The sequence below is a fragment of the Varanus komodoensis genome, unplaced genomic scaffold (genome assembly GCF_004798865.1).
Source record: "Varanus komodoensis strain SLA01 unplaced genomic scaffold, ASM479886v1 scaffold22, whole genome shotgun sequence".
Lineage (NCBI taxonomy): Eukaryota > Metazoa > Chordata > Lepidosauria > Squamata > Varanidae > Varanus > Varanus komodoensis.
The window spans coordinates 19205573-19218421 of NW_025335606.1; the positions used below are offsets into that span (position 1 = coordinate 19205573).

A 12849-nucleotide genomic window follows, 5' to 3' on the forward strand; every position below is an offset into this window, starting at 1 on the left:
TCCTTTAAGGAGAAGTTGATGTATTTCGTCGAGAAGTACTGGCAAACATGAAGTAGACCGGATCGGACTCGATGGAGGGACGATGTCGAATTCTATTTGATAGCCGTGTTGAACGATGGACAATACCCACCGGTCAGATGTGATGGACTCCCAAATGGGGAGTCGGCTTTGGAGCCAGTCCCCAGATGAGAGGGGGGTGGGTATTAGAGGAGCGTGAGGAGTGGTTCGCCAGTCCCGTCAGCGCTGTCTCCGATCGTCGAAATGACGGCGGCCCTGTTGGAAGCGCTGTTGGGGCTGAGGGCGGCGGCGGCGCTGCTGCTGTTGTTGCTGCCGGCGGTGTTGCGGCAGCTGTCTCTGTTGGTATGTCTGCCTGTAGGATGGCCAATTCCAGGACCACTTACGTCTGCTATGTGACTGGATCTCCATCCTGCGCGCCGTCATTCTTGACTCGTGTAGTTTCTTGAGTTTATGGTCGGTACGTGAATGGAAGAGTCCCGAACCATCAAAAGGCATCTCTTCTATTCGCCGCTTCGTTTCCTCTGGGAAATTACAACTCCGAAGCCATGCGTGTCTCCAGAGGGAAACGGCACTGACCAAGGCCCGGGAGTCAGTGTCCACGTGGTGACATGCCATGGACAACTGCTGCACCGCGACCTGCATGGCTTCTTTGATCAGGACCTTCGCAAGGTCACCCTGGTGGTTTGGGAGGGTGGAGGTGACGTTGTGGAGGCGCTGCATAATAAAGTATTGATATCGCGCCAACGTTGCCTCATAGTTAGAAATGCGAAGTCCTAAGCCCGAGGCAGCATAGACCCGCCTGGTCAGGGGATCTATTTTCCGGCCCTCCTTATCCCTTGGCACCGTAAGTCCCCTCGCCTCCCTGCCTTGCGAGGATTCGACGACCGCCAAGTTTGGTTTCGGGTGCTTTAGCAGGAAGGGGATGTCTTCTTCCCTGACCCTGTACATAGATTCATATCTCCTGGACGTCGGTTGAGGATGTGGAGGTAGGTCCCAGGGCTGCATCATTGCCTGCCGCAGGGTAGTTATAAGTGCCAGAACGACAGAGGTCGATTGCTCCCCACGGACGACGTCGTAAAACTTATCCGTCGACGGTCCTGGGCGCTGGGCAGCGTCGATGTCCAGGGACTGGACAAGCCTCGACATCAGCTCCACGAAGGAGACGTGTGACTCATCGGGTGACACAGGATCCTGGGATGTCACCACGACGTCCAGGGAGGTTGAGTCTACATCAGAGTCATCCGAATCAGCACCATAGTATGGCGAGGCAGAAGATGATGACTCCGCCGGTGATAGGGAGCGGCTGCTTCCGCTTTGCGGGGATCGAGGCGTACCCTCCTCGAATCCACAGACCGCGGTTGGTCACGGGGCGGAGGTGAGGATCGCGCTCTGGGAGCAGGGTAGTATCCCACAGAGAGCGGGTCTCCCCAAGGTTGGCAGTAGGGACGACACCAACTCTCCGGGCGTTGCTCTACCGAGCGACTCCTCTGATTCCCTGGTGGGGACAGGCCAGCTTCTGTCTCCAATGTCACCGTGGGCATTGGTGTCGGTGACCTCGCTCTGGGAGGGGAGTTCTGAATTTCCCCATCCGAGATAGACCCCCGTAGAGTTGGAAGGGGTGCTGGCGGGAGGTCGACCGCACATCGGGGAGACCCCTGAGGGGTAACCCGCATAGCCTCTTGAAGGATCAGTTCGGGCGGGGTCGGTATCGTAACCGCCATCGGTACTGAAGGGCCCGTCGGCTCCGAGTCCCAATTTTGGGAACGATCTGTAGACTTAGCCTTCTTTGGAGGCTTAGAGGCCTTTTCCTTTCTGGCCTTCTTATGGCCTGCCGGCTTGTCTTCGGCATGTTTGCACTTCTCATGCCTCTTTTTTGGTGAGGCAGAGGGGGCCAGCGAAGTGGACGCACCTTCATCCGAAGGGCGTGAGGGTGGAGCCACAGAAGCAGAGCCCGGTTTTGGGATAGAGATGAGCGCGTCTGATTGCATCAGGGCCCTATCCCAAAGGAGCCTCCGAAGCCAGTTTTCGCGGTTCTTCCGCAAAAGGCTAGGCAAGGAACGCACTTATCCGTCCTATGCTCCTCCCCAAGGCAGAGGAGGCATAGGTCGTGCGGATCAGTAGGTGCCATTTTTGACCCGCAGTCCGCACATTTGCAGAAAGCCGCCCGCTGCGCCATTGCAGAAAAAGGAAGAAAAGAGAGATAGTGCAGAGGGTAAGTATATATTTTTGGTTTTTTTTTTTTAGATCGAAGAAGAAATGAGAGAAAACTACACAGAACGGGAAGCGAAGTAAGGGGAAAGTAGTTTGAGGGCAATATATAAGGAGAGAACCAAGAATAGCCAAAGCAAAAGTCGAAAGCGGCACAAGGCACAGCGAATGGCGGTCGCAAAGACTGAACAAATGGTGGACGCTCCGCTCTTTATAGCCCATGGGGGAGGGGAGCAGAGCTTCCCGCCAAAAACCGTTAGCTTTCAATCTTCCGGCCAAAGGCACTGTGCAGGCGCAGTATCCATATGTGTGATGCACAGAGGCCACGACGAAGAAAGACAGGTTCCAAGAGATTCGAACATTTGCTAAGAAAATGCTGAGCTTGTTTGGTTCAACAAACTTGTGCGAGAAGACATTCTTGGTTATGAACATTAACAAGAACCATGTGAGGACGAGACTAAGTGACTTTCACCTGCCTGACATCTTGCGCATCAAAACCACTGTTTTTGAGCCAGACCTGGCCTATATAATGCAGTCGAGATCTCAGTATCACCCTTCACATTAGTGCAGTTAAGTTATTTGTTTAGTCTTTCATAAAATAGTTCATTTGCATTTAATGTTAATGGTTCAAAGAATGTCAGGCTGAATGGTAGGCTCCCACATATTTTCATCTCACCAAATCTGGCCCTCCTTGCAAAAAGTTTGGACACCCCTGTTCTAGATGCTGGTAGAGGGGTTGAGATGGGAGCTACCTGGATTCAGATATCGGTGGGCACTGTTCAGGCATTTCTGAATGCTTCTTAGGCTTGCATGGTTTTTGTTTCGTTTTGTTTTGATACTGAGCCCATCTTGGGCACCAAGTGCTCTTTTCTTTCAGCTTCTTGGGAGCGTCAGGAAGAGAAGCTGGTTCACAGTGGTCATTTTCACCACAGAGCCATGAGTGGGCTGTTTGTTTGAGCCCTGTTTGGAGGTCAATCCCTCATATTCTCCTTGCCCACTACATCTTGCATTGTGCCAAGGGAATGCTGCCACATTGCCATCTGGAGTCGGCCAGCCCTGTTCTTGTAAGCTTGCTTTGTGAAGGCCTGGCAATGTGGGCATTTGTCTACTTGATGTTCCTTGCCTAAGCACAGCAGGCACAAAGAATGGCCATTAGTGGATGGCATTTTGACACCACAATGAGCACATCTGTGAAACACCAGTTTGCTGCGAGACACCAGGAGAAGGAATTTGGAAGTGATAGTTGAATAAAGAAGGTAATAATGATAGAAGGGTTTTTTAATTTTTTGTGAGCGAATATAAGACGGGGGAAGGGAAGGGTAAAAGGATAATAGAAGTAAAGGAAGTTAAGTGTCATAAACAGGTAAAAGGGGATAGTTTGTGAGGCAAATAAGAGTGTGAGGAATGACTGAAGGTTGAGTTTGTAAGGAAAATCAAAAGCTGAGGTAAAGCCAAGACAAACGCTAGAGATCCTGATGCACTCACAAATGGCAGGTGAAAGTGAACTGAAGAAATGGTGGGAGTCTGCTATTTATATAATGGAGAAGGGGGTAGGGCCCGTGGAAAGTTGTAGGCTAAGCTAGAGAAATCTTCCTGAACAGATACAGCACCCATATGTGTGATGCAGAGACCACAACGAAGAACTGGGCCTGAATTTGGGTTGTCACAACTTGAACTGATTATTCTGTGCCCTACACTCTGGTATGAGCGAGAAGAGATTTTGTCTTTCCTCTTTGTGACAGACTTTCAGGAACATATAAAGTGATATAATGTCCTCATTCGGTCTTCTCTTCTCAAGACTGAACATACCCAGTTCTCTCAGTCTCTGCTTATAGGGAATTTTTTTCAAACCCTGGATCATTTTTGTTGCTCTCCTCTGGACCCCCCCCCCCTTTTTTTGCATCTCTCTTAAATCTTTATGCCCAGAACTGGACACAGTATTCTAAATATGGTCTGACTAGTGAAGAGTACTGGGGAACCTACTTATACTGAACTGCATTTGCCAATTTGGTGTCTATCCTCTCAGTTTGGAGAAATCAGTCTGGAACACATCACAATCCCTTTTGGTTTTAACCACCCTGAAAAGTTTGGTGTCATCAGCAAACTTGGCCACTACTGCTCATTCCTAATTCCAGATCATTTATGAGAATGCTGAAAAGTATTGGTCCCAATGCAGAACCCTGTGGAGATGTCTGCTTACATCCCTCTACTGGGAGAAAGTACCATTTATTCCCACTTCCTGCTCTCTATTCTTTAACCAGTTACTAATCCATACATAAGATGACCTCACCTCTTATTCTATAAACTGCTAAATTTGTTCAAGTGCCTTTGCTGCAAGTCATTGTCAAAAGCCTTTCAGATATCCAAATAAACAGTGCTTATGGGATCACCCCTCTCCACATGCCCATAAAAACTCTCAAAGAACTGTAATAGGCTCATGAGACAGGATCTACCTTGCACTGCAATGGACAATAATGCTTTAGGAGAGAGTAAAGGAAAAAAGAATGCTTTCTTCCTCTCCCCCTTTTCAGAACCACTTGTACCCACTCTGCAGCCATGAAATTTCACCTTCACAGCAAGATCTCTCATGCTATTTAGCCCAGCCAAAGAAAGCCTTGGGAAATGGGGAAATTAAAAAGCAATGTTTTTCATGCCTTAAACTTCTTGTCACCCAGGCAACACTACAAAGTTTCTGCTCCTGCTGGCAAGAACCCTGAACAAAAGCATTTCTCTGAAGAGAGGGGATACAGAGCAAAATTTTGTACAGGCCTCACATGTAGCAGTCTATAAACAAAGACCAATCACTGATAAAACTATGCATCAATCAGGATTCAAATAAATAATGCTGCTAATTCTAACCTAGTTATAAGCAGAAAATGTCAGTTAAATGGTCCTGACAGCCTACAAATTGCTGTCACATCTAGTAGTGACTTACCCTTTGAAGGGATTTTCCCACTAATCCAGTCACTTCTTTAGTTATTTAAAACCATTTCACCTTCCTCTCACTGCATGGCTGACAGCAATTTGCTATGACTTTCGGCATCCAGCCAGGTGCTAAAAGGGAAGGATTTCCTGATGTAGATAGATAGAGCCACACACAACTATGGCACAGGGTGGGGGACAGTTCTTCCCAGTTAACAGACTTTAGAAACTGGGAGCACATGGAAGAGTCTGCAAAACTTAAGTTCAATAAGCCATATGAACAGGTTGGCTGGACAGTATCCAGCCTTTCCACTAATAGGAATTTATCCAAATGATTTAGTTCACATGTGCATATACATGCATTTACTCACTCCCCTCCAAAATATGAAATGTCATGCCAGCCTCTTAATTTACCTTTCCATCCAGATTAGCGATGCTACAGTTGCACTCTGTAGCCCCATAAAATTCCCCAATCTGTTTAATACGGAACCGTTGTGTGAAGTCTTCCCAAATGGTAGGTCTCAAGCCATTTCCTATTGCTAGACGCACTTGGTGCTGTGTTTCTGCCTCTCGCACTGGTTGATTCAGCAGATACCTGCATATCTCTCCAATATACTGGATAATCTGAAGGAAACAAGACAGACTAGATTTCAGAGTACAACCTCACAGAACCTTAAGAGAATTGGGTGAAGATACATTTTTAGAAGTTTTGAAGATGTGTGGGAAATCTGTTTTGCTGATTTGTTTCTGATTTTAGAAAAAAATGAATGCATTTAAAAAATTGTATTACCTTTAAAATAATGAACTGTTACTACAAGGGTATAGTCCTATGGAGTTGCTGCCTATTAGGCACAACTCTCCAGTCTGCAGGCTTCTGAATATCTTGGGTCCTTCCAGGCTGTTGCCAGCAGAACCAGAGAAACAACAGAAGCATTTTTTCACTTCTCTATCTTCCTTTTTTATTTTTTCCACTGGATGGGCCTCTGAACAGGCATTGTGGTTCTTTCCACATCTCAGGGTCCATTTCATGGGATAATAGGAATAGTTTCAAGAGGGGAATCTGGAAAATTCTTTATTGCTCTCCCAGAGACCACAGAATTGCTCTTTAAGCCAATTATTCCATCAAATCCTGCTTGGTGTCATTATCCAAGTTTGATTCAGATAATAAAGAGTTACCAATTATTAAAGGGCTGAGATCTTTAATCGATTGCTTTAAAGTATTTTAGACAATTAAAAAGGTGCCCCCGATTAGGCAGATTTTTTCTGAAACAGTTATTAATCTTAGTTACAAAACTGTAGGTGGCAACTACCATCTCAAGAAAGGTATTCTGTATTCTCCCATATACAGCAGAGAATGCCTCTTCTGGGCCGGTATCTAATATGATACAGCTAGAGATTTATTTTTATTTGTATACATAATTGTCTAGTTGAGTGAAATACAGTTGGATAAGATTTCTTTCACTAAGACACAGACACAGCTCTAGTTTTCGGCTTCTGCAATACTTTAAACAATCTTTAAAGAAGCATCAGTGTTCACATGTAAGGGCACTTTCAACCCACCACCCCCATATGAAATTTGCTAGTATAATTATAAGCTGGAAGTCTAACATCTTTGAAAGCTATCTATAGAATTTAGCTAACCTATGCAATTTTATATTAGCTCAGCCTCGGGTGGTAGACCCATGACAGGCAGGAGCACCCAACTCTTCCAAATTGCATTATTCTTTCCTGCTTATTACTTAGCTGCATTGTTCACACACTCATGACAAGCAAATGCAATTACTCATAGCCCATTCCTACGCTTGTTTCCTGAAACATAAGCCCCACTTCATTCAATCTTGCTTACTTCCAGGTAAGTGGACACAGTACTGCAGGCTTAATGTGGCTCTTTGAAGAGGAAGTGAAGCCCAGCATTATGTACTAAAAGCAGAAGTCAGCCTAAGCAATTAGTTCTTGGTTTGAGCCCCCAGTGCAGTAGGGGAAGAGAGGGAATCAGTCCAGTGCTTTCCTTGATCTTCATGAAAGAGACAGACAAGTCACAATGGTGTTAAGAGATGTGACTGATTTTCTCACTCCTTAACCTTTCTGCTTTACTTAAAATAGCTGGATTTGGACTGGTCAAGAAAAAAGCTCAGGGATCCCAGAGTCTGCCAGAATCTTCCTTTGCAATAAAACATGTAAAGCAGGCAGCAGTGCCCTGAACCCTACAAGAACACAGAGAGGGCAAGCAGCTCTGTTATCTGCCAAACTTGTTGCCATATCTTGAATAGCAAGGTGAGAGAATAACAAACTCAGTTCATTTCTTTCAGAGGCTGTTATTTGTAAGGCAACATGAAATGTGTGCCTCAGGCAAGCAGATCCTTGAGCGTATGAAGAATGGCACAATAAAATACACAGACAGATCTGGCCCACGAGGCATAATCTATTTGGCTGCATGAGAGAGCAGGCCTTTGGATTTCTCACCTCAAATGTCAATAGGTGTGAGGCATGCATTAATTCACTTTTGAAACATTGTGTATACAAACAATTCCATCAAGGTTTAAATGACTGTTGTTTACTACTGGACTTCCTTCAATATGGACACCTTGGCAAGTAAAACTAGTTGGCTTCCAGGAATGTACACAGAATGTAATGCTTCAGTACTGACTGCTCTTCATTAACTGATACTGCTTCTAGACCTGTTATGATTGAGGCACCAATTAGCAAAAAGCTAGTGCAGATGCAGCCAGCAGAATACCCTTGTTAAAAGTTTCATATTAAAATCTCAGCAAGGTAATTTGTTTTTGTTCCCCACTGCAAGCTTTAAAGCAACTGCCTTGATCATTTTGACTCTTAGCTGCCTTGTCAAGCAGACTCTCATCACAAATGCATTTGCTCCCACCTCCTACATACTGTGGTGCCTACAAGCAGAGTTGGTGGCTGTCCTTACTGTGCATTTGTATTTCACACAGTCATCCCAGAAGCGACTGGCAGAAAATTTCTTCCTAATCACTACAGTCAGGCCATGGATCACACACTGGCCAACACCCATGATATTCCCTGTGAAAAAAAGAGAGAAAGGCTATCACAGCATGGCTGGTATGCCATGATCCTGGAGCATCAGCGTTAAGTGCCACTAGCCAAGACAGAACCAGCCTTCATCCTGAAATCAGCAACAACTCCTGCCTACCTGCTGAGTGGTACAGCGGGAGGCAGTTATAGATTATGTCATGGGGGGTCATTCTGTAGGCGTAATAACCAAAAGCTGCTATTCGGTAGTATCTGCAAAGAAGCAAAGAACATACACAAATGATGACCATATCACTCATCTTAACTATGGCTAGATTAAATCATGTCCAAAATGGTCCCAACTGAGTTGGGAGGGTGGGGGATCCAGTACTTTTAGGCAGCCCTGTAAAATTCTCAGTATTTTTCAAGGAGGAATATTTCTGCAGAGACCATTTGCAGCTTTACTTTTTCACATGCCCATTTTGCCTGCTGCTGTTCAATTAGAGCCATCTGGAGCATATTCTTTTCTCTCTGGAAAGGGATAGTGGACTACAATCAAGTTACCTGATTCTGATCTTTATGCAGCCACCTCAGTGTAATTGCAGCTCTTCCCAGCAGCCTGATCATTATCAAGACTGTTTAAAATTAAACCCACTAAAAATCTGCCTAGCTACTGAAAGAGTTTGTTGCTCCCCTCTCCTAAAGCACCTACATTCCAAGGAAATTCCAAGCACTTCTCATTCCACTATAACCATGATGGTTTGGGCCAGGACAGTGATAAAAATTTCCTAGCTGAAAGTAAACTATTAACTGGGGAGCAAGCTCTTTCTGCTCTCTATGGTTGGGATGCAGGAGGCAAGTGAATGCTGAAATAAATATGCTTACCCACAGGGCCATTATGTCACAAAGGAAAGCAGGAAGGAAAAATTTCACACACCTTTGATTTTGCTGGTAAACACCACCAGTGCGCATCATCAGAGGCCCATACAGATTGTATTACATTACTCCTACTATCTTTTAATAATTTTAGAGACATAGAATAAATAGTTGTAGGGATGTCATAGGAAATCACTTTTAAGACAAAAAAACCCACAACCTAGTGGCACCTCTCTAATATTTGTATGTACCATATCCAGAAATGAAAACACTTTTGAAAAGAGGCAGGTGAAGATCAAGTGCCAAGGACAGATATATTGATGATCCTCACCTACTGTGTACCACAATGGCAGCCTTTGGCATTCCAGTTGTGCCAGAGGTGTAGATGTAGAACAGACGATCTAGGAAGAGATTACAAAAAAGAAACATGCATAACAGCAGGAATGGAAATCCTTAAATCTAGGGGTCAAATCCAACCCTCAGGGGTTTTCCAGAAGGCCATGTCCCCTTCCTCTGGCCTTAACCCCTTTCCCTCAGCAATCATTCAATAGTTTCATGGCTTCTGTGCTGTTTTCCTCCTACTCTAAATAGTCAAATTTGACTACTTCTATGGCTCAGTTAATGGCAGAAAGAACTCTAAGCTAAAATATGCTGGCATTTTGGTCCTGCCTTTTTTGACTTCAGCTGTTTGGAATAGAAGATAACACCTCTAAACTAGAACTTTGATCTTGTACTGGAAAAGGTTCTGTACCCATGTGTCAGAGCCTCCACTTCGATATATTATTTCTACCCAGTCTGGAAATCAATGCATCTCACATTGCATTTCACATCTGAAACCACAGGACAGACTGATAATCAAAAAGGCCTCTATGCCAGCAAACCATGCCTAACAACCCCCCTCCCCATGTTTTCAGAGGCAGTTTTGCTCTTTGAAGCAAGCACATGGCCCTGAGGGTACAGCATTTCAGTTTTCTTCCTGAATCAGGTGCCTGGCTGAGAAATCTCGTAACATGAATCTGGAAGAAAGGTCACACAAAAGCTGAGCCTACAACAGGGTGTGCCACAAAGAAGAAAGAAATTGCTTTTGTCCTCCTAGGCCCCGTGGGCAAATATGTGATTCACCAGAGCATGTGTTTGCAAGGAAACATACCATCTAATCCCTTGGTGGGAACCTGAGCTGGAGAAGATTTTGATGCCTTAGCCAGAAGAAGGTCTAAGTGTTTGCTGTCTGGAGGAATGGATTCAGGTCTGAAGTCTCCAGAACAGAATTTGACCATGTTTTTCCCCAGAGCACCATTCACTTCCGATATTGCTGCAAACATAAAATCAGCTTTCATTAGAAGCAGCTCAAAAGAGTAAATATTCCAGTTCACTAGTGTGCAGAATCCCATTGCAAGGAGATGCTAGAGCACAGCTGGCAGGCATTTTGCTATTTGCAGAAATCAATATAAACCCACATGTGAAACTCTGTTTAATGTACCATACACACAATAGTACTCACATTATGCTAATCATGCACAACACAAGATCCAAGTTAGTCAGAGTACTTTTCTGATATGAAATTATCTTTCACAGCATTCTCTTGAGGAATCTTTTCTCTTTTAAAAGTTGCATAGCGTCACTACCCCCTCTTCATCACTGGTGCACATGACTTTCCTATGACTATCTGACTATGAATGCCTACCCACTGCTGCAAGGCCATAGCACACAAATGCACCTAAGGTGTCAAGTTAGGATGCTTTAATTTTGTTAAAATATTTGTACCCTTACATTTACATGAGGGTCCTTCTTGTTGTAACAGTGCTTTATCTTTTCATTTGTTTTATTTATCTATATTCCATTTTTCAGGTATACAACCTCATTTAACTATTTTCAAAATGCTGAAATGAACAGTGGATTAATGCAATGTTGCAGAAAGAAATCACATAAAAAAAGATAAATGTAGTCAAACTAAGCATTTTTAAACCAGATGTATTTCATTAAACTAAGCATGCTAAGATGGTGTTCATATTTAGTCAAATAGAAATGAGACTAGGTAAACTTTTTGGTGGACCAGGTTCTAAAGGTAAGCATCACAACAGAAATGGCTGCATCCCAGCTCACAGCCATATACACATCAGTTCTCCTTAAATGGGCATGGAAGTATAGAAGGAACTCTGATCAGAACCTTAATATTTGGGCAAATTTGAGTGGAAAGAGGATGCCTGAGGTATTTTATTGTTGTGTTCTATATATTTGCTGTTTTTATTTCTTCACTGAAGGATGCACAGAAAAATAAAAATAAAAGCATTAACAATAGGTAAAGGTAATGCAGGACTAAAACTAAATATCCTCTCAGAGGGAGTGAAGGACTGCTTTCTGCTATGACCCTTGGCACACATCCACCCTACTGTAAGTGTTCCCTTGCTCTCAAACATACTGTCTCCCTCCTGGACATAATCCATACCAAGGAAAGAGTAATGGGAAATTGTTCTGAATGCTAGTGCTAAGAAAAACCAAAGGTGTGTCAGCAGTATATTAAGAAGAGCCATGACATGAAAGATACTCCAGTTCAATACACAATAGTAAGAACAGGTTACCACAATTACATTATTTATCTTCAGCTGGGTATCTGAGAAGCAAACAGCTTTCAGGTTTTCTCTCCACAAAAATTAATCTCTTCTCACAACAAATGAGTTTGCCTCAAGGGCCACACAAGAACTACTTAAAGGGTTATGACCCAAATGCACAGGAGCCTTACCTGCTGAAAGTTCTCCACCGAAGATGATGGCTTTTGCCCCTGAGGTTTTCACGCAATAAATCAGTGCATCAAGACGCAGATTGAAGTTGATGAGGGCTGCCTCAATGCCCACTTTGGCCATCCCTAGCCAGAAGCCCACAAACTCAGGTCGACTCTCCATAAAGATAGCAATTACATCACCAACACAAAAGCCCTGATCGTAGAAGAAGTTGGCTACAGCATTGGAAAATTCATCTAGATGCTGGAATGTCCATTTGTCATCAGTAGCTTCATAGATCAAGGCCACTTTATCTGGATGACGGCGGACCACATCACAGAATATCTTTGGGACATTGCTCTTGGCTTTCCGGTGACAGTACAATTTATATTTGACTTGGACAAGCACTGACAAGCCCCTGCAATGAAGAGAGGACCATCTCAAGTTATTATAACACAGATCATAATGCTCCTGAGTCCAAAAGGAAAGGATGCAACCTCTCAGCTTAGTTTCATCCACCATCCCTCAAGACACAGATTCTGATTTTACACATATTGCTTTTATACTAGAGTTTCTTGTATTGGTTCAGACCCAGTGTCTCAAAATTAAATCTACTCCTTGTTAAGATGATTAAGTTTCTGCATCTAGACTTCCAGATTCTACTATAAGAAAAGTTCTCTGCCATTTTTCTTATTACACATCATTTATTCAACAGGTTTATTTTTACTATTTTGCACATTTTTTTCAGACTTCATTAGTCCTGGGCTTTGGGGATTTTAGCAAGGTTGCAGAAATTCACACACATCTTTACTAGCATTAAGGACTAAAAGCTTATTTAAAAAAAAAAAGCCTGAAAAGTCAAAATACTCAGAAGTTTAATTTTATATCTGATAACACTCTGGATTTGTGAATGAGTAAATCAGTAGCGCTCTACTAAGGGGTTGCCCGATGAAAGTAAGAATATTGAAAGAAAAGAATGCTACCCCTTTTTACAGCTATAACTACCTTCTCTGCTGTAGAAAGGGACAGCCATTATTGCTTGGAAAATGTCATCCTCCAGCTCATGGGGAGGAACAGTGACAATGTTTGGAGCCAGTGTGCTTTAATTTGACACAGGATA

General features: G+C 43.8%; 1 protein-coding gene across 4 annotated transcripts in view; it reads right to left on the minus strand.

Annotated features, from left to right (window-relative positions):
* The window catches only part of SLC27A1 (solute carrier family 27 member 1), a 62183-nt gene that overhangs the window by 26992 nt on the left and 22342 nt on the right, over positions 1-12849 (minus strand). For all 4 annotated transcript variants that reach the window (XM_044431083.1, XM_044431085.1, XM_044431084.1 and 1 more), the window contains exons 3-8: positions 11753-12147; positions 10163-10324; positions 9344-9413; positions 8318-8409; positions 8078-8187; positions 5563-5772 (exon numbers count right to left, since the gene is read on the minus strand). In XM_044431083.1, coding sequence (XP_044287018.1) covers positions 5563-5772; positions 8078-8187; positions 8318-8409; positions 9344-9413; positions 10163-10324; positions 11753-12147 — 1039 coding nt within the window. The remainder of the gene's footprint in view (positions 1-5562; positions 5773-8077; positions 8188-8317; positions 8410-9343; positions 9414-10162; positions 10325-11752; positions 12148-12849) is intronic.